The sequence below is a fragment of the Phalacrocorax aristotelis genome, chromosome 6, assembly GCF_949628215.1.
Source record: "Phalacrocorax aristotelis chromosome 6, bGulAri2.1, whole genome shotgun sequence".
In the NCBI taxonomy this organism is placed as follows: Eukaryota; Metazoa; Chordata; class Aves; order Suliformes; family Phalacrocoracidae; genus Phalacrocorax; species Phalacrocorax aristotelis.
The window spans coordinates 10,973,517-11,001,144 of NC_134281.1; the positions used below are offsets into that span (position 1 = coordinate 10,973,517).

The window sequence follows — 27,628 nt, forward strand, 5'->3', positions numbered from 1 at the left end:
CACAGATATTTCTTACCACGTGTTGCAGGAAGGAAAAAAACACTTTTCCTGAGCTTCATCAGTTCAGCTTTTCCTTTCCCTCTTACAGGGAGAATAAAGCTTTTACTGCCTCTTGTTACAAAGTCAAAGCCCCTACAGTGCATGATGAGAGGGAGACAAAATATGACAAATACTCCCCTGAGAGAGGCTGCCAGAGTGAGAGATGGGACAGAAAGCTCCCACCTTCAAGAACCAGCAGCTACCACAGAAATCCAGACCCCCTCTTAAATCCCTAAAGAGCTATGGTCTGCACAGCCCAGAGAGCAAGGCAGTTGTGGTGAGAAACACTTGTGACAGCATTCAAGTTAGAGCATAACCAGGAATTCTATTAACAATTACGACGAAGTGCCCAAGATAACCAGAAACAGCTAATCAAAATTGGGTAAAACTACAGAACTGGAGTGCCTTGACTTGAACATCATCAGAAACAGGACTCTACAGTTACCATTATATATATATAAAGCCACTAGATAAATTGCTGACAAACCAGACAATGCCACTTAGCAGCTACAAGTATTTAGGCTCTGTATTCCCTCCATCCCTGTCCCTTTAGCCAGTACAAATACTCAAATACTTGCCATCCTTTTCTTAGCCATGATGCAGTTTTGAAAACAAGCTTTTTCCTATAACAATGACAGATAAATGAACAGATTAAGACAAAAAGGAACAAAGTACATCAGTAACGGAGGAGAATGGAGCCCTACCAGAGCATCTCAACTACTCTGCAGAATGGAAAACCAGGTTTGGGGTGGAGTTTTTTTGTTTGGTTAGTTTTCGGTTTTTTAAGTGTTAGAATTCTAGTAGGAAAAAAACCCCAAACAAAACAAACAAACAAAAAAAACCACCACAAAATAGTATTCTGTATTTCACATTTTTATTAGCTTCTTGCTGGCAGGCATTACATTTGGGAATAATATTGCACCAGGCATTAAAAATATGAATTCTACCACAGGGACATTTTGCATTTAGAATCCAATATAAATATTTCTAATTGTATTTCCATGGCTACAGATAATATTTGGTTGCTTGATTTATATGCATAGAAAGAAACAGTTGTCATAACTGTAAGAAACTGTACTTATCAAGTACTTTTAAAGGGTGGGATTTGTTTTCCTAGGATATTACAATACTGTTTATTGATTTAGAAACTAAATTAGTCTACATGATAGCAGCTTTTCCCCAACTGCATCTTAAATTGTTTTGTTTCTTGCTCCCAGTATCGTAGCATTAGACAGATTAGAAACCATTTAAACAGAGGTAATTTTAGCACTTTAAGTTGCGTCAGAATTGTGTTAATGACACAAAATACCCTATTGTACTAATTCTTCGGACTCCCTCTTTCAAACAAAAAGGTGGCTTGACTGAACAGGCACATGCATGTTTTTTCTGAACAGGACAAAAGGACAGAGCTGCTAAAGAATGAAACTCATCCAGTCCTTACTGATAAACAATAAATAGTCATATAAAAAAAGCCCACATTGTTGCTTTAGTCAAAATCCAGACTCTCTCAGGTTTACTGTCCTGTTAAGTTGCTATCCACTGAAGTGACTCCTGTGGAGTCAGAATCAGTCATCTGTTTTCCGTGCCAGTCTACAGAAAGTCCAGTTATGCTCCACTGTGTTTTCATTGGCACGCTCGCTCATATGATGAACTCTGGTGTTCCTGATCGTGAAGCCTTGCTTTGTGATGTACTCCATCAGATGGACTCTGAGTGACACTTCCTGGTGGTAATCGCATGGCCCAAAAGTGAAGGAAACCTGGCAGTCCCTGGTGTCCATCATATGCTTATTCCACTTTGTGAAGTGATTTGAAATGCCTTCCAGCAGCGAATGGACTTTCGTCGTGATAGTGAGCTGCGTGATGATTACGGCCACCGGATTGGAGTACTTGGAAAGCTTCCGGGTGCTGGACAGCTCCACCACCTCCTCAAAGGTATCCACAGGATACAGCGGCTTGGGGTCATTAAGACACTGAATTAGCGGTTCGATCTGATAGAAGTCCGCTTCCTTCCGAAGCAGGTCAAACTCCTTGAAGTCCAGTGGCAAAGTGAGCTCTGAGGTCCTTAAAAAGTTAAGAACATAACGGAAAAGTGGTCCATCCCTGTCAATAAAGTAATTGCCCTGAGAGTCCCTGGCAGTGGGGAAGTCTCCCCTGAACATGGCCCCCAGCATTGAGTCAGGATATCTCGTTAGAGTTGTGAGGGATGTCGTGTACATGTGTCCACCCACATTTAGCGTGACTGGATCAGTCATCTAGAAAGAGAGAAATCGCAGAGTTTATCAAGCCACCACAAGAAGATTCAGTCACCTCACTGACACACACGGCAAATACTGTTTGAAAACTGCAGGCTCCAGAGAGAGCCTTCTGCCATTTGAAGCCTTTAAGTGGTCTTTAAACCTGAACAAATCCAAGCCACCTAGCAACAAGGCACAACTGGCAGCTAGACAGGATGATACTTAACATTCAGAACGTGCATTTCCAGAATGTTTTAGAAATCTTAACAACTGAGCTACTATCACAGAAGTAAGTTTTGCATTTGGGCAACAAGTTTTTTTCCTATTGTACAGATGGGGAAATGAGAACAGAGAGATTTCCTGAAGAACAAGTTAGTCTGAATAAGGCCCATCATCTGTTTCCCATTCTAGAACAAACCAAAAAAAAAAAAAATTAGCTGAGCAAGTCTTAAGCCTCTCTCTCCCCCTCAAAAGAGGATGACAGTGCAAGTACAGACACAGGACCAAGAGCTCACTATCAAAATAATCCATGCACTAGTTAAGAGGCACCATTAAAACAAGCAAACAAGAAAATCCCCAACAACAACAAAAAAGAACTTTCAGCTTTTAACTCCAAAAAGGTATACTTATTAGCAAATTAGCATGCTGCATAGGAGAAGGAGGCAGAAGACAAACCAGTCTGCATCAGCTTCCAGATAGCACATGAGGAAGCAAGAGAGAAAGGAACATAAATCCCATCTGGCCACCAACCCTAACAACCAGGACTGAGGCCAGCCAGAGAAGAGAGACATATGCATGGCAGCAGAATGTTTAAAGAAAGAGAAGAGGAGAAAAAAAAAGACGTGTTTGTCTAGTTTGAAACAGGGTTTACAAGGAAAATTATTTGTCTTTATAAATAAAATGAGAAAATCCTTAAAATTATATGCAGGAAGCACAAACTACTTTCAGCTTTTGTGTGTTAGGGAAACAACAACAGTGAGTTTAAGGCATCAGTTAAGTACTCACTGATTGTACCTAGGAAATACAAATCTCAGCTCTCCCCACAAATAGCATGCAAGGTGAAGCACTCCAGAGAACATAAGCAAGCTGTCATAATGCACACCGTTTTTCTTCTCACATGACTGAAGCTCTGGATCTACACAAGACAGATCTGGAAGGATTCTTACTGCAGGGTCTTGAAAGCCCAGTGGTACCACACAGCACGCACTTACACAGGCCCACTTACCATATATCCCCAGTCTCCATTATCCATCTGTTCCAATGCTTGAACTATGGTATTCCAAGTTTAACAGAAGGCTGCCGAAAGGATACACAATCCACCTCTTATTATCTCCCTGCAGGAAAAAGCACACACAAAAACACAAAACAAAGAACAAAACATGGCAGACCGTCAGTACCTACAAGAACAACCAAGGAGAATGAATGCTTTCTAATCAAAGGCAGGCTGTCTGCCAGGAGAGCATTCAGCTACAAAGCCACATTAGCAGGAGAATGTACAAACGAGTTTTTCCCTCCTTCTCCCTTCACGCTACCCACAGGACTGCCCCTAGAGCACACGGGTAATCACTCCACCAGCTGTCTGACCATCCCAGTTTTGTTAAATAACAAGCAATGTGCCTCCAAGGATAACGTATGTTCACAAATGGACTACCCTTCACCTGGGAAACTGTGAGTACTTTGAAAGACAGGTGTCCTTTTCCCAATTAAAAAAAAGTTTATTTAGCCACCATTGAGGTCATGCATGTGATCCGCTGATATTAGCCAAAATGCCCATGGTTCTGTTTCAAAGTGCACAGAAGAATAAATCAAGCATGAAAGTCAATGAACAGTAAGAAGAAAAAAAATTTCACTGTTTCACTGTAATTCAGTAGTGGAGAACTGCAATAGATAGCAAGATAGCAAGAACATTGATCTACAGACAAAGAGTAAGAATGGACTTCACAGACACTTACACACTCTCAAAAGAAATTTCTTCAGGGACTAGCCAGAGGACATCAAACATGTTTTCAACAAGGCTCCAACAAAAGCAATTTGAGAAGTGGTTCATGATGTAACTTCCCAGAAGATGGTGAACTGCTGACTTGCATAACAAGGGGACTCTCTCCACACGAGCCCAGCAAGGGAAATCCACAGCCTGCATTGTGCAACTCAAGGTGGAGGAAGCAACGGCCTCAGACACCAGTGGGGATTTTCCAAATGTGGCCTGCCAACCATGTCAAGGGATGCATGGACAGGGAAGCCAGTCATCAGGAAGCCTTTATCCTTACCCAGAGCCAGCCTCTCTGCTAGAATTGCTGAAAATTTAGGTCAGTCTGTTTTAAGTAGGGTACAGATTCTCAGCTTTGTTTATTTTTACATCTTAGAGACCACACAGTTACCAAGACTTCTGCTCCCATCCTCTTTACTAGCAAACTTCAGCACACAGTCACCCAGCTAAAAGCAGCACGAAGATTTAGCCAAGCCAGAGCCCTACATTCCAGAACAACTGAAGCTTCACAGTGAATTCCCAACCAAAAAGATTACTTGCCCTTCTCATTCCCAGCAAACGAGGTCAGTCTCATTCACCACAGAAAAAGGCAGCACATCCCACCTCCCTGGGCTCTGCTGCCCTGCCTGAACCCACAGCCTGGGCACAACAGCATCCAGCACGTCAGGCCCTTGGGGACCAGCAGCACGAGCACAGCCTCAGCTGCATCTCAGATGTATTAAAGAGTAGAAAAACAAAATCAGTATACGAAAATCGTGAGGTCAGACAACAGAAGAATAAGGAATACTAAGATACAGAACTAGTCATACCAGGATCCTGTTTTTACAGATTAGAAACCGAGCATGCCTTAAGAAAGTACATTAAAGCACACCCCCAACAGCAGATAAACCTGGAATGCCAGCTCTTTTGCCAACCTCTGTAATTACTTTTTTTTTCAACTGCTCAAGAATCAAGAGGTAAATTCTTTTAGGTTTTCTTTAATTGGAGTTGTCATTCAAGTATAGCTCATTAACTTTTATCAACAGTGCAGACCTTTTAAATTCCAGCACTTAAAGGTGTTACTCTGGTCAAGTACACCACCAGTATAACACGGAGATGCATTAAAACCATAGGACAGACTGGTACATGTTTCTGATATTCAAGGAAAACATTTCCCTGAAAGTGACATGATGCAGCCAGACAGAAACTTCATTGGTAATTATGATAGAAGAGATGTGCAGTCTTAATAAAATTAACTGGAATTATACATTCAGAATATTTCAAAGACAGACAGATGTCCACCAGAGTTATTTAAGAGGGTGGACAAATACTATGTTATTTTGGTCCGCATCACAGTCCAGCTACAGATGAATCAAGACTTTATCAGGGAAAGAAACTGATGACACCACCTGTCTGTACAAGGGCCTGAACTAATCTTTGATCACAGCACTGCCATGTAACACCAGAGTGAATAATTTACAAGAGCAATTAGCTGAAACAAACTGAGCCCTCAACACGTATGTGGCATCAAGAAGTCTCACTGACCTTTGCATGAGGACCCAGAACCACTAGGCACGCACAGACTTCCCTGGCAAAGCCAGTGCTGGGGCAAGACGCACAACACAAGGGGATGGTACCAGGAGGCCATCCTAAAACGCCTGAGTGTGATCACAACTACCCGCCGGTTTCCTCATTAGCCTGCAAGGTCTGAATTTCTAGACAACTTCACAGGCAAAAATAGCTCTGTTCAGGTACAACCTGATATAAGGGCTAGCAAACCACATCACAACCAGGGTGGCGATGTATGCCCTTCATGACATACAGCCTGTCAACGATGCTTTAATTTCTTCCTGAATGAAATACAGTGATGCATTGGTGGGGTTGGGCAGAAACTCACTCCATCCATACCCTGGGATGGACAGCCTCAAGCCAGCTATTGTCCCCATGTCACACAACAACATACCGCACGCAGGGACAGCCTTGCTAACGTGGCTACTCATGTCCAGGCAGCAGATAACAGATGACATGCAGCTGTAGCCCAAGACAGCCTACCTTTAATAACCATAAGAAATACTCATTTAAGATGAAATTCAGCCAGACAAACTGCTGACACCATTTAAATCAAACAAGATGTCATTCTCTCGCGAGAGCAGAAGCACAGTGATTGTGTCAAACCACAGTCCTGCTTTCGTTACACTGCTGCTGCAAACAGGGAGAAGATATCCAGCGTTAACACAGACATCACAGCTGCTGCCATAGCCCAGCACCAAGCACATCCAAAACTAGAAAGGCACAATGAGAAGCAAGTACCTTTGAAGAAAAGCACTCAACTCACCATTTTATACTTAATACACCAAACGATACCTGCTTTTATAAAATTCTCACTCTTATTTTATATATTATGACTCAGAGAATTACATGGCTATTTACCAGCAACACTACCTCTTGCAAACAGGTAGTCCCAGTAACTTCAGCAGGGCTTCTCCCAGAACAGAGCAGCTAACGTGCAACCATTTTGCAAGCTGAAATTCAGAGAAAGCAAGTGAGAGTCAAGTGACCATCTGCATCTGTGAACACACACACACACACACACAAACAGGCCCAGGGGATGCCAGCAGCACTGCTGGGACCGCGTGCACTACGTTTGGTCAAAGCCACAGGCTGCACACTGCACCTGGAGAAAATCACAGTGATTGCGTCATATGCAGTTACTTAAAGGAAGAGCAAAAATACACCTAATAGTTAAAAGTCGGGAGGCACGCACCACCTGATTTGCTCTGAACATTTTTCATCTAGTGTTTCCAACAAAAGAGTTAAAGGATTTACTTGTGGTACTAGTCTTTGGTATCAGTTTGGTATCAATATGAAGACACAAGCTGTTTAACCTCCACACAAACTGTTTAACCTCAATAGTTACCTTAGATTTCTAGGTCAATACAGAGTTGACAGGAATTCTACAAATGGCAACGTAAAAATTAAAAAGAGCAAAGCTAGGACTCTACTCATACAGATGAATATACTTGGTATTTCAAGCTACTCACCACTTGGTGAGCTCCCTGCCTCTCACATTTAGATCTCCAAAGATCAGAAAAAGAAAACCCTGCCCTCAGCACAGCTACCCTGTACATGGACATCCTCTCTATTCCCCAGCCAGCCACCACATTTGAAAGACAAGTTTTTATTGTAAATCGTTGTCAGTGACTCACCTGAACTGACCAAAACTAAGCTAGCACCAGTGATGGCTGTATTCTACCAAACTGTACAGCAAGATGATAATCCTGCAGGACAAATCCATGGGGATCCAGCACTGTGCCACCCTAATCACAGGAGCAAGGAAGAGGCAAGCTCTTAAAACAACCAGTTACTGAATCTTCTGGTAATTCAGCAGATCAGCTTCACTAAAGAAAGCATCCATCACCTTCTACACACGTCAAGTTTATAATTTTTAATAAACTGTATTAGTCATTAACTTAGTTCTTGCTTTCCTTTAGTTGCTTTTTACTAATACTTAGTCTTTACCTCAGGCAGGATGGAAAAATGCTCACACTAGCCACTCTGCATTTTCACTCCTCTATGTCTAATTGCTTCACTATAAATTCCAAGCTCCTGAAGTTTCCTTCCCTCCTCTGAGTAGCTCTACAACATCCTGGTTTAAATCCAGGTTCCAAACTCTTATTTTAACTGCTACGTATTTGAAATGTCCCCATCACAATATTACTGTGGCCCTCCTCTCACAAGAGCCAAAAGAAGACACTTGTATCTAGCCCAGTCCTGCTGGCAGAACCCCAGCACCCAGGCTTTCAGCACCCACAACAATTGAGTTTTCCCCATGTACGTTGCTTCTCTGAAACTAACGGGTGGTTGTCTGAGCGTGCAAACGTGTCTCCAAACAGTTCTGGAGGAAAGCAGGTGTCAGAAACATGAGCCTCCCTGGACACACCAACAGGGCTCGGCACACACACGGACCAAGGAGTAACAGGGAGACGGGCAGAAATCCTTCCTGCGACCCCTGGCCAGGGAGGGGCCCAGGCCTGCAGCAGGAGCCGGGAAGTGCCAGTTTCCATCACAGAGGAGCCAGAGAGCTCATGGTGGAAGAACTCCCCAGGATCACAATGATTCAGCAAAGATGCTGGAAATGAACCCAGGCATTTTGTCTCCCCCCACTGCAAGGGACTCAAGACCCCATAGCCTCAGCCCGGCCCAAAGCAGTGCCCCAGCTCTGCCTCCTCTCCCCGGCGAAGCAGGAGGCCCCACTTCCCTCCCCACACCCCCGAACTCCCCCGCCAGAGTGCACCGCCCGGCTCCCGCCCCAGCACCTCCCCGCTCCCGCCCTCAGCCCGGCCGGGAGCAGGACCCGGGCACCAGCTGTCCCGTCCCCGCCCTCACACCGGGGCCGGCATCCTACCCCGCAGCCCTCCCCCGCTACCGAAGATAGCAGGAGCACGACCCCGCACCCTGCCCCTTGCCCCCACGTGGGACGGGGCCGTTCGGCCTTACCATGCTCCCCCGCAGGGGGTGCGGGCACCCCGCGCCACACGGGCCACGGCCGCCCGGCCGCACACTGCTCCGCTCCCCCGAAGCACGGCAGGCCCCGGCCGCCCGGCCCCACACCCCCAGCCCCAAGGTGGCCCAGCCCGGCACTCACAGGCAGGTCCCGGCGCTGAGGCAAAGCCCGGCAGCGGCAGCGGGAACGACTAAGCGCGATCGCGGAGTTGAGCCGCCGGTGCGGGCGGGGGCGGAGCGAGGGGGTGTGTCCTAACCGAGCTACGCCCCAGACCACGCCCCTTTGGGTCGGCGCCGTTGAGGGGGAGGGCGAGGCGCCTCAGCACCACCTCACGTTCACCTCAGGGCCGCCAGCCCAGTGACCGCGCCCGGCGCCCGCCTCCGCGGCGTCACCGAATGGGTTGGGGGCGAAGCCGCGGCCGCGGGTGGGTCGGTTGAACCCGAGCCATACGCCTCCCCTTCAGCGCGGGGCGGGCGCACAGTTGTACCCGGCCACCGCCACTGGGCGGGGGGGACGGACCGGAAATGGTGTGCAAAGGCCGCGCCGCCCGCCGTCGCGCTGGCAGGTTCTCGCGAGAGCGTGACGGAGGGGGAGTGACCGGCTCGTCAGCGGCGGCGCATGCTGGCGCCGCTCCCTCCGCGCTAGAGGACACGGCCAAGATGGCGGCGTCTGCGGCCGCACTGCGGCACCTGGGCGCCTGCCTCGGCCGCCTCCCGCCGCGGGGCCGCGCCGCCGGACGGTTGCAGCAGCAGCTGCAGCAGTGCAGGGGGATCCGCCTCTCCGCGCCCGCCCCTATACAGGTAGCGGGGCCGCTGTGGGGAGGGGTGCCCCGAAAGAGGGGGTGGGGAAAGGGGCTCGTCCCCCTCAGGGGAAGCGGCCGAGGCGGGTGGGCGCTGAGGCGCGGTGACTCCCCGCGTCCCTGGTGTGTGGGGAGGCTGGCGGCTGCGGGACGTGCACCCTGTCCTGCCCGGCTGCCGGTGTCTCGTAGGTGACGGTGCGGGACGCCCTGAACCAGGCGCTGGATGAGGAGCTGGAGCGGGACGAGCGCGTTTTTCTGCTGGGCGAGGAGGTGGCCCAGTACGACGGCGCTTACAAGGTGCGTGGATGCCGTTACCCGGCCGGGAAAGGGCCTCAGGCCAGCCCTGACTACTGTCTCCCGCTCTGCAGATCTCCAGGGGTCTCTGGAAGAAGTACGGGGACAAGAGGGTGATCGACACCCCGATATCAGAGGTACGGCTGCCCACGTCTCCTACCTTAGCGATGCCTTCATCAGCCCTGGTGCTTACCCTTGGTTTTCTTCTCTTTCAGATGGGCTTCACAGGAATTGCTGTTGGTGCTGCTATGGTTTGTAAACCTGCATTCCTTCTGAATTAAACATTTAAACTATTTGTATGTAAAAGCATACTAATAGATATTTTACTATATTTAACAGGCAGGATTGAGACCAGTGTGTGAATTCATGACATTCAATTTCTCCATGCAAGCAATTGATCAGGTTATAAACTCTGCTGCCAAGACCTGTTACATGTCTTCAGGATCAATCCCTGTTCCCATTGTCTTCCGCGGCCCCAATGGGGCATCAGCTGGAGTCGCTGCTCAGCACTCTCAGTGCTTCGCGGCTTGGTACGGGCACTGCCCGGGACTGAAAGTTGTTAGTCCTTGGAGCTCAGAAGATGCCAGAGGTCTGCTGAAAGCGTCAATCCGGGACGATAATCCAGGTGAACACAGGCAGATCACAGCAATACCTAGCACTCAGTCCTGAAAAGAATGTCTGTTTTCCCTTCCTGCCCCATTTAAAACAAAAATTACTGTTAAATCCTAAAACACTTAAGGTTGTTTTATTGCAGGCTTTGGGGTACTCAAAAAGGCAGGGAAGTATTGATTCACATACTTAACTTTTTCCCAACAGGTACATGGCTTGCTAGCAGTAGACTCTAATTCTGTGCTGTGGCTGGCTGCATAGCTTTAATGTTGGTTTGGTACCAATCAGGAAACTTAGAAGAATTATTTATGAATCTATCATAAAGGTGTTAAAAAGGATGAAGGTGATTTAGGATGAGTTCCTGCACATGCAATGTCTGTGTAACTCATTCTTACAGATCATGAAACTCACATGATAAATTCAGAATGTCATTAATGAAAAGCAGGGAAACCTTTGTCCTTATTTCTCACAAATATGCATGCAAAATCTAAGACCTTTCTAAAACTAGCGATTCTTCTGTCATGTACCAAAAGTTAAATATTTGATCTCATTTAAGACTAATTGTAGACAATTTTAAAAATAATTCAGCATTGAAGTAAAGACTGTGATTTTTTTTTTGTGTTTATTTTTCATTGCTTCTGCAAACATCCTCAAGTCCTTGTTGCCTGGATGGGCTTAGTATCTTGAGCTAGTCTGCTGCAGTACCATTAAGTATCAGTACAGTTCTCTGCCTGCAGATGTGCACATTAATCCAATTGTGTTTTCTTCTAGTTGTGATGCTGGAAAATGAATTACTCTATGGTGTTCCCTTTGAAATGTCTGAACAGGCACAGTCAAAGGATTTTATTGTTCCTATTGGAAAAGCTAAAATAGAAAGGCAAGGTAAGCTGAGAATACAATTTGTTTCCTTATTAACTACTTGGGGACTTTTTTTCACCTTTTTGCTCTTCAGATGACTGCTGTCGTGGAGCACAGAAAAATATTTCAAGTCTTAAGCGTTGAAATGTTATTTTATCCTTTAGTATACGTAATTGTTCTGTTGCCTATACAAAGAAAACACACTTGATTCTCTGTATCTCATCTAAAAACTGAACCTTTCTAAAAGATTTGTTCCTTAGTATAGACATGTCTGAAAAACCATTTTCCTCACCGTAGTATGTAATTTTTGTCAAAAACAGAAGAGATCACTGGAATATTTCAGCCCATTCGTTCAGAATTTACCACTGAATTATATGAATGTTTGAAAAGGATAATCTGAAAACTATACTTAGTGTCTCCTCGCTTCTCTGAATTAAAGGGTGAAGTTGCATCTTCACATAGTCCACTCTTCATGCTATGTAGGGGCATAGAATACTTAGCATTTCAAATAAATTTAAGGAACTTAAATTTATAGGAGGATCCTAACATTACCTTCAAAGGAGCCTCAGGGCCAGAGAAGAGCTTTAAATCTCAAGGTGGTTTTGGTTTTTTAATTTTCTTTTTTTAACACTCGTTTCTGTTCTAGGAACTCATGTTACATTAGTGTCACACTCAAGACCTGTTGGACACTGTTTGGAAGCAGCTGCTGTACTGGCCAAAGAAGGTGTAGAGTGTGAGGTGGGTGGGGTTGCTGTTGGTTTTGTCTCTCCCTGGAGTGGGAAGAAAAGCAGAGGTTCTTCTCGTTCAGGCTGTGCAAAACATCAGTGTAATAACTACAAGCTTCTTGTATTTGTAAATGCCTTAACAGTCAGTGAGCGCATTTCACATTTCTGCATTTGATCTTTTAATCACAAAATTGAGGCAGAACCTAATGATTTTCTAGTTGACCTCGCTGCATATGGTAAGCAGAACAATGACAGTAGGTGTTAATATGGTCATACCTCGATACAGCGAGACTCAGCTATCTGGGATTTTCCAGGAGCCACCAGAAACAGTCTCTGCCAGGATAAAAAGTTATTAACTTTAAGTTTTGTCTTGAAAGTCGGAGTGGAAGAAAGTGCTAAAGGACAAAACTCAGTCTCCGGGTTTTTGGGTTTTTTCAGGTTATAAATCTGCGTACCATTCGGCCAATGGATATTGAAACAGTGGAAGCCAGCGTTGTAAAGACAAACCATCTTGTAACTGTAGAAGGAGGTTGGCCACAATTTGGAGTAGGAGCTGAAATCTGTGCCAGGATCATGGAAGGTATGACATTTTGAAATACACATGTTCATCTCATTCCCTAGTCTAAATCCTGACAACTTCTTGATGAAGCCAGATGAAGGCAAAGTCTGCTTGAGCCAAGCTGCCTTGCTCTAGAGATTTTCACAGGGTGGATCCAGCTCATACTCTGTTGCAAGTTAATTCTTACCCCAGGAACTTGACTATGTGAGAAGCAGGATGGAAACATTTTGTCTAAACTGTAGTACATGAAGGTAAACGAGCAGGAACAGCGCTCTCTGGAATGTTAGAGCTACAGGAACAAAATTGTTTAAATAGATTAAGATTCAGAACAAAGCAAGAGAAAACTGTGGTGCATGGCAACCTGACAACTGTCTTCTGTTTCAGGATCTGCCTTTAACTACCTGGATGCTCCAGCTGTGCGTGTTACCGGTGCAGATGTCCCTATGCCTTATGCAAAAAATTTAGAAGATAACTGCATACCTCAAGTGAAGGATATAATATTTGCAGTGAAGAAAACTTTGAACATCTAAGTTGTAAATACATGTTTTAAAGTCCTGCTTTAAAAAGTGTCAGTGATGTAGGGCAAGTTGTATGCATAACTCTGTTGTATAGCTACTTGAACTTTTGTACAGTGGGAAAAGTATAGTGACCTCCCAGAATATTTATATGGGGTTATCCTCTAAGCCACACTTCATATAAGTAACAATGTGGTAGCGCTTGTTTGTTCAACGGCACAGGTGGGTTGGTGGTATTGTATGTGGAGAAATCCAATTCTAAATTCAGAGTGAGGAAAAAAATCCTCCATTTGTGCTTGGCTTGTAAGTACCAGACTGGCTGCGGTGGTGGTGGTGAACTACAGCAAGCAAAAGACCAGCCCTGGGATGCTGTACAGCTCTCCAGGAGCCCATGGTCACAAGGCTGATTAAAAGTGAATGATCAAACTGGAGTGAGTGAAGCCTTGTTTTTCAGTTCGACAATTAAGTGCAACTATCTGCGCAGAGTGGCTCTGGAAGCCTGCGGTATGGGCTAAGAGATGGCAAACATGTTTAGTTTGAAGAACACTCCACCCATGCAGGAAAGGTTCTGCATGAGAGCTTAAACAACACTCCTGATCCTCTACAGTATGTGATAGGAAACACTACCTAATTTTTCTTCACTAGCTGCCACATACAGTGATAAAAATACTTGCCCGGATGCTTTACTGCATCACATGGGCTCACAATGGCACGCCCAAACTATAGTTCTTACAGTGCAAAATAAGTTATTTTATTCAGACATGCCAAGCTTGGGTGTGCAGCAGCAGCACAGATTGTGTTTGAGGAGCTAGGAAACAGGAAAGACTGGGAAACAGCTGGGAAATAGCCTTTAGGCATTCACCGGATGCCAGGGTTTAGCGAAGGGACTAGTCCTGAGAGGCAGGGAAAGCGCCGCTAGGCTTTGTTCAGCAGCTTCTGGTACAGAGTGGAATCAGCAGCGTGGTTGCTCTGCACCCTGGGGAGGCTGCCTTTCTGCTGAACTACTGGAGAGAAGATACTGACCTCTGTAAGTAGGCAGACGAGCATGGGTCCCATCTCAGTCAAGGGCCAGGAATGCCTTTCAGGGTGCTGTTACTTTCTTAGGAAGTCTGGCTTGCAGGTGAAATCCTAGCTGAATATACCCACCACCATGCCGCTGAAGGAATTCCATTAACATTTTAATAAAAATGACCGAATATCACAGGTTACATGAAACTTTGTACAGACATTCTCTGCATAGTAACAAAAACTGATGTACTTGAATTTTAAAAAATGGATTATCTATAATCCTTTAAAGTGCAATTTGTTTAAGGTTTTAAATCAGAAAGGTTCTTTCAATAAAGTTTCAGCTGTAGAATTAACTTGAAGTAACTGTGTTTAACCAAATCATGAATAATGTCCCAGTGTCCTGTTAACTCCCATTTCAACTGTTCCCTTATTTAAAAACACTTTCCCTTTGAGTTACAGGTAGGATGTCCATTTAAACACGTTTAATGAAACAGCATTTTTACTCCACCAGCAAATATGGTGGGAATAAGATGCAATTCTCCAGTTCCCTCACCTGTGCAGTACACTTCAAGGGTTGAGGGGGAGGGGTGTTGAATTATCTGAAAAACAACTCGCTGATTCAGTGCAGCCAAGAATTGAGTTACAACTGCATGAAAAGTGTTGAAAAACTGAGCAGACTAAAACTACATTCCAGCAATTTGAAAAAAAAGGGGTGGAATAGAGCTAAGAAAAAAAGCATTAATTCATCATGATTATGGTCATTCCTATTTTCAGATTTTTATTCCGCTATATAGAAGTTGCTGTACCCCTGAAACTCTAGTTAGAGAACAAAGTTCTTGAAACCAAGTAAAGAATGGAGTACTTATCACAGCATGGCAATGCAATTCAGACAGGGCAGCGCTGCTATTGGAGAGAAGCTGAAATAGGGGCAAACGGAGCTACAGCATGATTAGCTCCTATATGCTGGTGGATCAGTTGCTGAGGAGGGCCTTGTTCCTGGACAGCACAGGAGGGGGACAGAGAATTCAATTCTGGTGTGACCAGTGGCCTCAGCTGATCCTGGGAGCGCTGTAATCACAGGTCTGTGTTTTCTTCAGAGTTCCTTTCTGAAAGTTTTGAATGGAGCTGAGTAGGGCTCCTCGGCTTGCACTGACATCGGGCCGTGAGCTTGGCTGCGTTGGCACCTCTGTAGTCGGAGGAGGAGCTGCTGGTGGCGGGGGCGGCGGGGGTGGTGCTGGGGGTATCGAAGATGCTCCTGTTGAGTTGAGAAGATGTAGTTTGATTATGCCAAGGAGGTCCTGCTGCAGAGCACTGCAGCTGCTTAGCTGGACTTGGCCAGTCCTGTCTGAGTCACGTCACTCCTTGAATGCCAGTGGAGTGTGAAGAACAGAACAGATGAAAAATGCCAAAGGGATCAAATCCCTCTATCTGCAGGTGAGTTGTGTCATCTGAGACACCTCTGAAATGAAGCCTGAAGTGCCTCAGTACTTGTAGGGGATGCAAAACATGACTCAAATGTGATCTTGCACTGAGGGAAACGGAGAGCACTTAACAGGACTTCTCAGCCTCAGCTTCTCCTGTTTCTCCCCAGTGAAGCAGTTTGCTCTTTGGGTCACAAACAGTAACAAAGACTGGAAGCAAGTATTGCTGCCTGTTCTTATTTACATGACTAACTTTACATTCTTACAGAGGACCACATCGCTGTAGTATTTGTGATGACTGCTTGGTCACATTATACCCCGTTTCTAAAGGACTAACTGCAGATAGAGTTTTCTGGAAGTGTTTTACACTTCCACAGTACTGTCAGGCTTTCTCCAAACATGTTGTAACAAACACTTGTTTCACAGGCTGAATGAATCACAACAACCTGCCACTCAGACTGCCTGCCTGTCTCACGTGTTCCCACGGGTCACCTTTGCACTCTGGCCCTTGCTTTCTACCCCAGTCACATCCATCTCATGCTTCACATCATGCCTCAGCCTCCATGTCCATACTCCCTGGGAAGCTGGAGCCCACAGGGGTGCATGCAGGCAGCCAGCCCAGCAGTGAGGGCCTGCATGGAGGTGTTTCCTGGCAGTTCAGATCCAGGCAGGTGGCCTTATTTGCCCCAAGCAGCACTCCCAAAGACCCTGATCTCATGCAACTCTGCTGCTGCACATTGCAATGTCATTTCTACACAAGTATAATCAAAACATTCGGGTAGGAGTAAGAGCTAAGGGCTTCAGAGGTCTACACTTGCTGTTCCGCAAGACATCCATGTGAAGGTGGCATTTGCAGCCCATCACCAGCTATATTGGGAACAACGGGCCTGCCTTGTCTCATGTATTCTAGAATGAGTAGGGCCATAACGATTAATATTTTAGAACTATTCAACAATGAATTTTAACTCCATCTAAATCATGAGTTATTCCATAGTAAGACTAGAGAGACAAATGGCATCTAGAGTCTAACACTTGCTTACAGTAGCTCTAACCTACAAAGAGGAATATACTAGTAAGTGGCAAGAACGACGGTACTGAAGGACAACAAAGCAAAACTGCTATGAAGTAAGCAAATACCAAGCAGTTAAAGGACATTACGCCACATGGACTCAATGCCTTGGGGCCATCTAACTTATTCAAATCTGCTTTTTACACTAGCCAAAGACATAAATTGATTTATTATTAGAAATAGTGGAAAACCACCCCTTGGGCTAGAGTCCTTCTGTTTCTCATGTGTGTACAGACAGCAAAGCACAGCACAGCAAATCTTGTCACTTTGCCAAGGGAAGAACAAGACCAAGAACAGTTGAAGTAACCACTTTTGTGGTTAAAGTGGTCAGAGCAGAACACTAGGGCTGGCGTACCGACGCTACCACCAAACTGATCAGATGAACTGCTGTAAAAGAGCCAAGACCAGCTAATCATAAATGAAATGGCTTGAAAGAGATGCAAGACCTGCAGAGAGCAAAGACAAGATTTTTGGCTGGAGCTGCAAGGTGAGGTTGAAGAGGCTATGCAAGTAGCTGTGCAAGATGCAGCACAGAATGACCATGAAGACAGTGGCCAGGACTCTGCCTGGAATACAAATACAAAAGTATCATACACAGTGAAAGAAGGTACACATTTGGCAGAAGTGCAAAAAAGCCAGAGTGCTAAGATCACTAACTATTATTAGGTCAAGATTCTATCTGTTATCTTCAAATTTTGCTTTGGGTGTTTTACAACAGGGGCACAAAGACAGGGAAGTAGGGGGAGAGGCCACCTTCCTTCAGGAAATTTGTTAAATTCCTCAGGACTAACTACTATTGAAATTGAGCTGTGATAACATACAGTTGTGACACCATACAGCTGAACTCTTGGAAGACCAATTACAGACAACAATACTCCTACACCTGAGCTCTGCCTTAAAACGTAAATGCACACAGGTTTTTAGGATGGTATCTGACTAGCTACGAGCATTACACATGGAACGCATTAATGAAGAGCACGGTTCTGAAAAATCTCAAATCAGTTAATTTTAATTAGTCAATGAAAACCAAGCTGTCCTTCCCTTCTTGAAACGAGTAGTGCAAAGGAAATCTTAATTCACGCTGGAGTACTCATATGCAGTTACATCTACAGATTAAATTGTTCTGTCCAATAGTGACATATTTTCCTGTATTTACTAGAAAAAACATCTGAGACAAGTGCTCAGTTCTAACTTTATAGCTGTAGACCTTTCCGATACATATATTGGAAGAAGTTGCCCGCAAACACACATTTTACTCATTCATGCAGTTTAAGAATAAAACACTCAGACAAGAACTTACCAAGGGTTTTTTACAGGGACATTTTTGTTAAGAGAGTGTGTTAAAAGGAATGGGAAGTAAATCAGATGCTGTAAACTTGATGCCTGAATTGAAACAAAAACTTAATTATGAATTTAAAGTGACAGTAATTGTGCAAACAGCATTAAAAAGTTGGCTGAGAATGGGATGCAAATAAGAAAATCATTTTAGTGATAGAGTTTTTAAAGATGCTGTATTTCATTATAATAATCCATTAGAATGTTCAGATCTTTTTCTTCCATGCCCTCCCGATACTAAGCAAGTTCAAGATTTGCATTCAACTTTCCCATACAGAAACAGAGCATCTTTAAAGAGATAAATCAGCATTAGCTTACTTTTCCGAAAATTCACGTTCAAAATGATGCATGCTCTATTGAAGACAGCAGAGAAAGAGAGAGGACACAAGTTAATCATCCAGTTCTCGTGTCAAAGTAGAAAAACAGATAACTGTTAGCTGAAAAGTTAGTACAAAAAACAATACACTCTTATTCACTGACAAATACAAGGATAGCAGCTTGGCTATTTCATACGACAAACACAACACTATGATTCTGAATAACGAACCACAATTTTCCATGCTATAAGCATTATTATACTTGATGAACAAATACAACACATTTTCAGTTGCACATGCCATAATTCAAGCTTTACAGGATTAAAGTGCATTTAGAGAGATTCAGCAAGAAATCTGCAGGAAGATTAGCCAGAGAAGACAAAATCCATTCAGTTCAAAGAACACTTCCTGTTGTACAAACACCTGTACTTACACTTACGCTCCATGGATCAGAGACACTCAAGAACAGCACTTGCTAAAGCATTCAAATTGTCTTACAGCAAGGTAAAGAGCAGAAAGATGCACCATATGGGTGTCTATGAAACGTATGTCATACTGAAGGATTCAGAACAAGTGGCACAGAAAATGATAGCTGAAGTACAACTCTCTCACTTTTATTCCCGCAGGGAAGCAAAAAAATTGTGCCCTCAAAACTCTTCTCTAATGTAAGAGATCTCGCTGGCATTTTATGGGCTTACTGGATTTAAAGAAGATGCAGTTAAGTTTTAAATAATCCACACCACAGTGTTCTGCATCCCTTCTGATCCTAGCCACAGCTCATAGCCTCAAAGAAAAATAACAGATTTTCAAGAAAGCAAAGAATTGTGCAAGGGGAAAAAAAAAAAAAAAAAAAAAAAGACTCAAACATTCAAGAGAGAATGCCAGAAACACGGAAAGTTACATTAGAATCACTTTCCACGATCTAAACAATGTATTTCAAAGATGATATTTAGCTGGGTGTCTGCAACAAAACCAGCCCAAAACATTCTGGTCAATGAGAAAAGCCCATGAGAGCCTACATTTCTAGTAGACACATTTCCCCTCAAAGCAGGGCACGCACTCGATCCTGCAGTTAGTTGCAGCTATCATTATGAAGACAGCTGAAGGCAGCCATCATTTTCTTTCTTAGTATGTTTTGCACTGACTATACCAAGCACTCTACTGCAAGCCAAGTCTCACATGGCCTTTGTTCAGAGACAAAGCACTTTTCAACCTGTGAGAAACCCCCTGAACAAGGTTACTTCCCCAGGGCCTGTCAGCCTGGAGCCCATCCCCCTTCTGGTCAGTGTGTCTGGCTCTGCCCATACCCACATATTACATTGATTTGGGTGGTTACAGGTCAGGACAAGGGCAAGGGCTTCCGTTGGGTACACTTTTTCACATCAGCCTTCATTTTGCCATGGCATTGTATCAGTGAGATGCTTTGACGTGCCATGATTCTAACACAACCGCGACCAAACCAGAAAGACAGACTGAAAGCCTCATTCTCTTTCTGACAGTCATCTCACCACACCGATACCCACGAGCAATTTTGGTTTAGAATTAAATATCCTTTGTAAGTATGAGGAAACTGGAAGAGAGAGACACAAGCTATAGCTCCATCAGTTGTCACAAAGAAAGTCCCACCATGGAGCCAGTGAGTCTTTCAACAAGTCATTACTAGCATACTTGCTTAGAATAGCTAAAACTACAACATTGCTGGTGAAAAAAAATAATCAAGCACGCTGGACTTTTAGAGGTAATATCTGAAGTTTCTTCTATGAATTCTACTCAAAAAAGCATTTCTGAAATGGTGACACTTGCCTTTACACTTGATCAAATGCATCAGTGTCATCAGCACACTAAAGCACTTTCTAGTTTGAATGCAGTAGGGCAATGTGCACTATGTCAAACAGGGCTGATCACCACGAGTCACCAGAATCATTCTGGCAGCAGGATGACTGACGCACTGTGACAATGTAATCCGAACAGCAGCCAAGTTTTGAGCCCCAACTTGAGCCGTTCTTAACCATTTGAGCCACGTGTACACATAAACCTGCATCACATGCTCAGAACTTGAAAAAGCTTTCAATCAAGTTCCAACACACTGAAGTCAAAAAGTAAGTAAAGGCAGTTTTACTGCAGAAAAAAAAAAATGTTTTCTAAACACCTGTCCACTTCGGAGGCATAAGGTTTTCTTTTGCATTTTCAGCTACTTCCTTTTTAAAGCATACAGAACTTGAAGTAACCCCTCCAGCTATGAGTCAGTACGTCTAGAGAACAGCGCTGTTATTGTGCAACACAATAACGGTTATTATCTTGTTTAGACTAACTGGGAGAAGTTAGTTCATAAAATATACACTTCAACATACCCTCAGCTTGAAGGAGAAGTGACCAATTTGAATTTCAGCATGATCGATTTCAATTATATCACACAGACTGCAGCGTCCTTTGAAATACCATCCACAGCAAACACAAATTTGATTGCATCGCTTCAGTTAACAAGTTGTGCTGTGTGGAAAGTTCCTGGGACTAGGAATGATACAGCATGAGTCATCATAACAAGCAGCAATGCTATAGACTGCTTCCCTTCTACAAATGTATTCCATTAACACCGGTTGCTGTTAACATTTGCCAATGCTCCTCTTCTAGCCTTTCAGACTGAAGCATATCTACTACTGCTCAATACTCAGATTTGTAATGAAACTTTCATGAACATTTCTGTTGCCCACTCAAGCAGATTCTTCATCACTTCCCACTGCCTGTCCTAAACATTTGCAAAACTGTTTGCACAGGTACCCAGCAAACTGGAAGAGGGAACTGGACAAAAAAACAAACAAAAAATATTTTTAACCTGCATCAGTTTCTGACTTGTTCCTACCAGTTCTACTGGTGTCATCAATAGGCTGTGGCAGAACGGGAGATTTTGACAGCCTAAGCCACTGAATTTGTCATACCCAAAATTCCTGAAACTACATCACAGCAGTATGGGCATAAAGAGACAATACACAAAAACAAGGGATCAACAAAGAGTCAACAGACCATTAACATCAGAACAAATGCATACTGGAACATGAGGGCCAGAAAGTTGTCTGGAGAGTAGCAATGTCAGTAGGACTGGAGTAATAGAGACTCTGAAGCAAGCACTTACACTCTATGGGTAAATCATATCATGTGTGTCTCAAGAAAGGTTATTAATTGAAAAAGAACAGTATAAAAAGGTTCTCTATGGCCCTCAAAAGAGAGCAAATGCCCACACTCAGGGTGACACATAAGATAAATGTCATCTCTGTTCCATCCTTGAAAACCACCATCCCTTAACCATCCTTAGGAATAACACTCACAGTTGCAGGGATGGGGGAATAAAAAAAACAAAGAAAGAGACAGACACTGTAATGACTCTTGAACTTACCTGCTGTAGAGGGCGGAGTGGGGGATGATGGAGATGTTAATGGGGAACTCGCCCCAGAGCCTGCTAAATAAAACAACAGTCTAGTAACTAAAGCTGCGACATTAAAATTCAACACATCCAGACAAGACAGATTGTTGGAAACCGGCCAACTTTATTGACTGAAAATCCAATCCTGCTTCCACTGAAATCTTGGGAAAGATTCCCATTCATACGAACAGTGTCACTCAGACCCGATCTGAACAGAGAGACTTAACAGTACACAGTATCAGAGGAGGTCCAAACACATAAGAAACGCACTCAACAGTATTCCTCAATGGGAAACACTTCTTTTCTGTTGCTTAGGCTGTTGGATTTCAGCGTCCAAATTCTGTTCTCCTTAAGAGTTGTGCCACTGCATGGATGGCACCCCATTTCTCCTTCTAAGAGATGATTTTCAGTCAGTTGCTGTACTCCACAAGTTACTCTGATATCTGACTATTCCACAATAGGCTGCTTATGGACACATTTTAGCCAGGCAAGTCAACTCTATTAAACTGTTTGCTAGTACCAACCATTTCTTTTAACTAAATGAAGACCTGTCAAGGGCTCTATTGTTTTAGAATATGGCACTGAAGCAGCAATTGAAGAGGTAATTTTCTCATTCATCTTAACACCTTACTATGGAATACAGATCACCACAGAGTTTCTCCCTGAAGGCTACATTATTAAATCGCCCAAATAATGGATGTTGTTATTATTCCAGTCAAATGTCAAAAAGAATGAAGAGACTGATATTTTTTTGGAGGAATGGAGCACAGAAGAGAGGACATATTGCTTTATATTAGGCAGCTGAAAATCTAACACTGATGATATTTTTCAGCCCTTGATTTATCTATTATTAAATACCTAAAACCAGCAGTATCAGGCTCTGGTAGTCCAATATTAATGCGTAAACTGATGGTGACCCTGGATCTTTTAAGCCAGAAAGTGACAGCAACAACAAAAACATTGACATAGCTGTGTAGAAGCAAGCTCTTCTCTCTGTAGTTACCTGAGTTATTTGAGTTGCTGTATTTTGCTGAGTGTTCTTCCCCACTTTCATAGGCAGAACGTTTTGACTTCTTTAAAAAAGAGCAGAAGAAACAAAAGATGGGAATGGGTAATTGCTTTCCATGATAAGGACTGAAAAGACACACAGATCTGTAGCAGCCATCCACTGTATCGCACAAGGTTTATCAATGCCCAGCATCCCTCTCACCACACCCAACATGTGCTGCCACGATGACAACAGCAGCAAGGCTGTTCTGCACTCAAATACGTCCAGGCAAGCAAGCAGGGCAACTCCAGTGTCCTCTGGCCACAAGGGAAAGGCAGAAAACTGACCCACAAAAAGGAAGAGAAACACAGCCAATGCGATGCAGGAGCAGACTAAAAAAAGGCTCCAATACCCTCACCTGGCAGCAGGAAGCAGCACAGGCTGTCATCTGTGTATGAGGTGTTAACTAAGCCTGTTCTCATACGGCAACCTCTACCAGGTTAAACCAATATGCAAGTCAGCTACCACTGTAACTGAAACTTCTTAAGAAGTGTATTGCTTAGCTACAGAAGTGAAAACAATCAGGAAGTAGTAGAGAAAAAACACGGGACAGAATAGACCAGCATGCGTGTGGTTGTGCATGCTGAACATTTAAAAAAGATACACATCTTTTTCCGTGTGAGAAACCTACTTAAAGTTTGCTTACTTTTCGTGCTAAGATCTTCCTTTTCTTTTTTTCTTCTTCAGAGCCATGATGAGATTGAGCTCTTGTCAGCCTTCTGTGCTGGTGAATCTTCAAAATTAAGGGAAAACCAGAAAAAGACTAAGTTAATATCGCAAATGTTCTCAGACAAGGTGTATGTTTGGGGTGCAAGCAAACACACTGTAGTTACTTTACATGTTTAGTTTTCTTTTTTAATTTTTAGCTTTTATCTTTGCTGTTGCTGGTAGAGGATGGAGCCTCATACTGCAGTTAAAATAATCTTTTAACTTAGGAGCCACTGCCTGTGAGGTTGCACCACTTAAAACAGTGAGATGCCATACAGTCAACAGCTGTTCTACCACTCCTCATACGGCATTTTTGGGAAAGCAAATCTGTTGATGAAAGCCTTTATTACTCAAAATCACTTTGAGTGAGTAAAAACTCGCTTTCCCTATGTAAAAGTGATAAGAGGAAATGGAATGTCTGTAGGAAATACTGTAAAGAAATGCAGATGTTACCAATTTCTGTTCTTCTGTTAATCGTTTTTCTATGCATTCCTTGGAGGTTTTCAATGCCTCTTTTAGCTTAGTAGGAATCTAATACAGAATTGGAAAAAAAAAATCATAGCACAAAACATGATAAAGGAAAACATAACTTCTCTGCTAAAAACTCACCATTCATCCGATAACACCCACCTAAAGCCCCAAATTCTGACACTATTCCCTTAGCGAAGGAGAAAAAAAAGACTCTAGATGCATATTTTCCACTCCGAACCTAGCTACAGATCTAACAGCAGGGACAAAGTCACACTGAATAATAGAAGGGATACTCTAGTGGCAGGGACATCTAACTGTTCTGATACTCTGGTCACATCGCCAACTGCCATGAAGCTGACAACACAGGACACGTAGCACATGCCCTCCAGAAGTGCTCTGGGGCAGCTCCCAAACGGGAACAGACGTGGCTCCCCAGAAGTCCCAGTGCTGGAGCTGGCAGCAGTGTGCTGATGGTGACACCCAGCAAAATCAGTTTCCACAGGTCTTAGCAATTCATTTCCTCTCACTCCAAACGACCCACATTACTTAGCATCCTCCGCTCAGATAAAGTGCCATCATCAGTCATGCAAATTAGCTCCAGCACAGGAGTTACACTTGAACACTCATGGGTCACAATGTGCCCCTCTTTTAAGGGATGATACAATGTTCTTGGGTACAATTCACCAAAGGAATCCAAACACTGATGGCAATCGCCGTAAAGGCAAATAAAGCCAGCATTCCTCTACTCTATTTGTCAATTAATGCATAGCTTACCCACAGCCTGGCACTTCCACAAACATCAGCAAATCAATGTTCAACTCTACCTTAAACTGTGGTTTCTCGGAGTTTGTTAGCAGGACATCACTGAATAATCTGTGAATGGAAAGGAATATTATTCACAAGAGACAGGCAGAACCACAGCAAGAATACTACTGGTTCTGTTCGCTTAGCTCCCTCTTTCTCCTTTTCCCACTCTGTCCTCAACCCTAGGCCACTGCTTGGGTTTTTTCCACCGGTTTTTATGTACTGCCTTTTACTTTCCAAGCACTGCCATAAAATTAGCAGCATCCAACCCTCAGAATGTAGCCACTACTGATGGCAGAGTTAGCAAGACTGTGTGAAGTATTTTGAAAGCTGATAGAACAGGTACAAATATCAAAGGCAGAGAAGGGTTGTCCCAAAACAAGAATGTCTTTTCCTTAAAAGTATATTGATTCTTCAATGATAAAAAGATTACCAGGGACTTAATTTAAAATTTCACCTGAACAAAATCATTGCTCTTTTTAAGGAAACTCTTGTTAGCATAACTCTTGTTTTAGCATTAACAAGAACCACGTGAGAGATCAATGAGTGAAATTAACATCTGAAGATATCTGCGTTCTTGTCTGTAGTCTGGCAAAGGTAACCGAAGCAAATACACTAACAATTTTGCTCTCCCCTCTATGGTATCACCAGCAACAGCATAAATGATTAATCCTTTTCCATCCAAAACAAAGACACTAGAGGGCAATGGTAGGCTGAAAATAAACTGGTTAGTCCATTTCAAGACACTTTGCTCTGCAGAACCTACTAGAAAACCGTCCCAGAAAGAGATCTCAAGTCTGGCACCAAAATAAAAGTTTCAGAGATTTTTTTCGTTGCTGTTCACTATCGAAAATTATCACAGGGCTACAGTAGAGAAAACAAATTTAAGTCTAGAATCAAGCTTATAAGAATAGTATTCCATGAAAAATTAAGATATAAATCAAATTTTAAGAGACTCCTAGAAAACCCACGTATGTTCACCATTGTTTACAGGGCATTTTTCTGACCCTTTCTGTTTGCATGTCCTTGCAAAATTAAGCAAACTCATACTTTATATGGTTGCAATAAATAATAAATCTTAATAAATATTTAAATTACATAATTGCATTGCACATCTATATAGAACAGTTGCGAAGAGCACTGGTATGAAGGGAATGTAGTATAATATCCTACGTATCACATACAGCTGGGCATGGATTGTTCAGCACCTTTTAACACCTGTATATTCCTCTCTTTGCAGAGTTTTCTTATAGTGTTTCTCCCCTGCTTACATCTTCTCTCTACCTCCCACCTCCTTTAAGAGTAGAGGGAGGGAGGAGTAGAAGGAATTGAAGGCTGAGACAAGCCTGCAGCATCTCTTCCCAACTAGGAAATGTGAATCTTGCAGCATGCTCTAAGTGTACTGCAATCTGTACACTGGGAGATCAGACCCAGATTTAGGTATGGGCACTCTGTCATTTATGAGGTCGTGACTCTGGCACCTCGTATTAAAAAAAAATATAAAAGAACCCCCACCAGGAACTGTGGTTCTACACTGAGCATGCTGGTGACATGTCGCAGAACAGCGACAGCAGAAAATTTCCTTGGCAATATTGTCTCCTAAGTGCAGGAAGGGCAGCACTGCAGACAGGTATGATCTCCAGCTCAGTCATGCACTGATGTTGGTCCCTTTCTGCATCCTATTCTTTCCCCATACCTGCCCTTACCACTTCACTGCATCAGTGGGAGGACAGCCTGTAAGGAAATTAATTCTGTCTGTGCTTCAGAGAATCTGTAAGCCAGCCGTGCAGGAAACCAGCCAGAACTTATACACAACTTTTCATACCCAGAACCAGTCTAAATGTCACTGCAGAGCAAAGCAAGACATCTATTTTGCTAGTCATAAGTAAACTGATAGCAAAATCTACTGAGGTAGGTCTGAAGGAGACATACAAAAAGACTCCTTATTCTAAATGCTTTTAAACAATCTGTACATGATCTTAATCATGCTTGCAATACTATAATAGCTGGATCAATTTAAACCATAGCACCATGCTAAATAAAATGCATTCATAACAGCTCCAGCACACCAAGAGACAATGCAATGTTAAATGAGCATATATCATCTTCACAAGGGATGGGTTCGATAAAGCCTATCAATTTTAAAGCTTCATTCGGGATGCACTATACATCCCCCAGAATGAGGAGCAAACCCTTACAAAAAGGAACAAGAGCAAAAAGGTTCTTCCTCATAACATAATTAAAAATATTCCCATGAGTATAAACCAAGTAAAACAAGACTTACGGCATCTGTAAGAGCCGTGAAACAGTTGGCATGCCATTCTTCATTGCTTCACAGGTCAGAATGGATTCCAACACAGACACTACCAAAGAAAAAATAAGAATGAACACATTTTTGTACAGCAGGATAGCAAATTATTTAGAATGAACTTCTGGCCCCTGAGTATTGCACCAACTAAACAGTGATGAAGCTCTGTGGCATGTGTTTTTTATTATAATGTTACTATTTTTTTGAGTTTTGCTACATACAAACTTTGCAAGAGCATTAGACATGGGGTGAGGGAATCCAGACATCTAATTACTTATTACACACTGCTTTATCACTCAAAAACCCACAAGTTTTATTTATATGCTACATATATTTCAGGAAGAACACATTTTCTGTTTTTACAAATTAGTAACCAATTCTTTCCGGTCACAGGCTGCAAAGATCTTCAGCTTAGGTAAAAGGTAAAAGTACCCAGGAAGCTGAGACTGACATTTTCTCGATTGTATACTAACCAACAAACACTGATGGTGCAGGAGGGAAGCTCTCTACTGGAATTGTATCTGGGGGTCTTCCATATGTCATTTCATACAGTAAGTGCCCAAAGCAATGTACATCAACACCTTCTAAAGTCTGTGGAGGAACAAAAAAATAAAAACAC

At 43.3% G+C, this 27,628-nt stretch overlaps 3 protein-coding genes across 15 annotated transcripts in view; 1 reads left to right on the forward strand and 2 right to left on the reverse strand.

The window, feature by feature from the left end:
* Nucleotides 1-891: 891 nt before the first annotated feature.
* Nucleotides 892-9,222, reverse strand: KCTD6 (potassium channel tetramerization domain containing 6). 5 transcript variants are annotated; one of them, XM_075095848.1, is made up of 4 exons: nucleotides 8,885-9,222; nucleotides 6,682-6,761; nucleotides 3,499-3,607; nucleotides 892-2,291 (listed from the first exon to the last, which is right to left on the reverse strand). In XM_075095848.1, the coding sequence occupies exons 3-4, from the start codon at nucleotides 3,523-3,525 to the stop codon at nucleotides 1,605-1,607; spliced, it is 714 nt and encodes a 237-aa protein (XP_074951949.1). In that variant the 5' UTR covers nucleotides 3,526-3,607; nucleotides 6,682-6,761; nucleotides 8,885-9,222; the 3' UTR covers nucleotides 892-1,604. The 5 variants fall into 5 exon arrangements, with proteins under 5 accessions (XP_074951949.1, XP_074951948.1, XP_074951952.1 ...); XM_075095847.1 differs by lacking the exon at nucleotides 6,682-6,761 and having other exon boundaries at nucleotides 8,885-9,044; XM_075095851.1 differs by lacking the exon at nucleotides 6,682-6,761 and having other exon boundaries at nucleotides 892-2,680; nucleotides 8,885-8,970.
* Nucleotides 9,081-13,533, forward strand: PDHB (pyruvate dehydrogenase E1 subunit beta). The gene is made up of 9 exons (XM_075095845.1): nucleotides 9,081-9,543; nucleotides 9,732-9,839; nucleotides 9,911-9,973; nucleotides 10,052-10,087; nucleotides 10,176-10,461; nucleotides 11,217-11,327; nucleotides 11,950-12,041; nucleotides 12,467-12,608; nucleotides 12,972-13,533. The coding sequence occupies exons 1-9, from the start codon at nucleotides 9,268-9,270 to the stop codon at nucleotides 13,115-13,117; spliced, it is 1,260 nt and encodes a 419-aa protein (XP_074951946.1). The 5' UTR covers nucleotides 9,081-9,267; the 3' UTR covers nucleotides 13,118-13,533.
* A 726-nt stretch (nucleotides 13,534-14,259) lies between these two features.
* Nucleotides 14,260-27,628, reverse strand: part of PXK (PX domain containing serine/threonine kinase like) — a 37,813-nt gene continuing 24,444 nt past the window's right edge. For 3 of the 9 annotated variants that reach the window (XM_075095838.1, XM_075095843.1, XM_075095844.1), the window contains 8 exons: nucleotides 27,483-27,600; nucleotides 26,986-27,064; nucleotides 24,722-24,770; nucleotides 23,880-23,957; nucleotides 23,365-23,451; nucleotides 22,674-22,743; nucleotides 21,644-21,706; nucleotides 14,260-15,365 (listed from right to left, as the gene is read on the reverse strand). In XM_075095838.1, coding sequence (XP_074951939.1) covers nucleotides 15,160-15,365; nucleotides 21,644-21,706; nucleotides 22,674-22,743; nucleotides 23,365-23,451; nucleotides 23,880-23,957; nucleotides 24,722-24,770; nucleotides 26,986-27,064; nucleotides 27,483-27,600 — 750 coding nt within the window. In that variant the 3' untranslated portion in view covers nucleotides 14,260-15,159. Of the gene's footprint in view, nucleotides 15,366-17,900; nucleotides 17,984-18,253; nucleotides 18,289-21,643; nucleotides 21,707-21,779; nucleotides 22,063-22,673; nucleotides 22,744-23,364; nucleotides 23,452-23,879; nucleotides 23,958-24,721; nucleotides 24,771-26,985; nucleotides 27,065-27,482; nucleotides 27,601-27,628 lie in introns of those variants that run through there. The other 6 variants (XR_012661014.1, XR_012661013.1, XM_075095842.1 and 3 more) reach the window with 6 other exon arrangements.

Bases quoted from the DNA above. Each gene is read 5' to 3' on its own strand.
- KCTD6 (XM_075095848.1), bottom strand. From the start codon at position 3,525: ATGGATAATGGAGACTGGGGATATATG. The intron at 2,292-3,498 runs GTAAGTGGGCCT...CTCTCTTTCTAG, and splicing joins ATGGAGACTGGGGATATATG to ATGACTGATCCAGTCACGCT.
- PDHB (XM_075095845.1), top strand. From the start codon at position 9,268: ATGGTGTGCAAAGGCCGCGCCGCCCGCCGTCGCGCTGGCAGGTTCTCG. The intron at 10,088-10,175 runs GTTTGTAAACCT...TATATTTAACAG, and splicing joins TTGCTGTTGGTGCTGCTATG to GCAGGATTGAGACCAGTGTG. The intron at 10,462-11,216 runs GTGAACACAGGC...GTTTTCTTCTAG, and splicing joins AATCCGGGACGATAATCCAG to TTGTGATGCTGGAAAATGAA.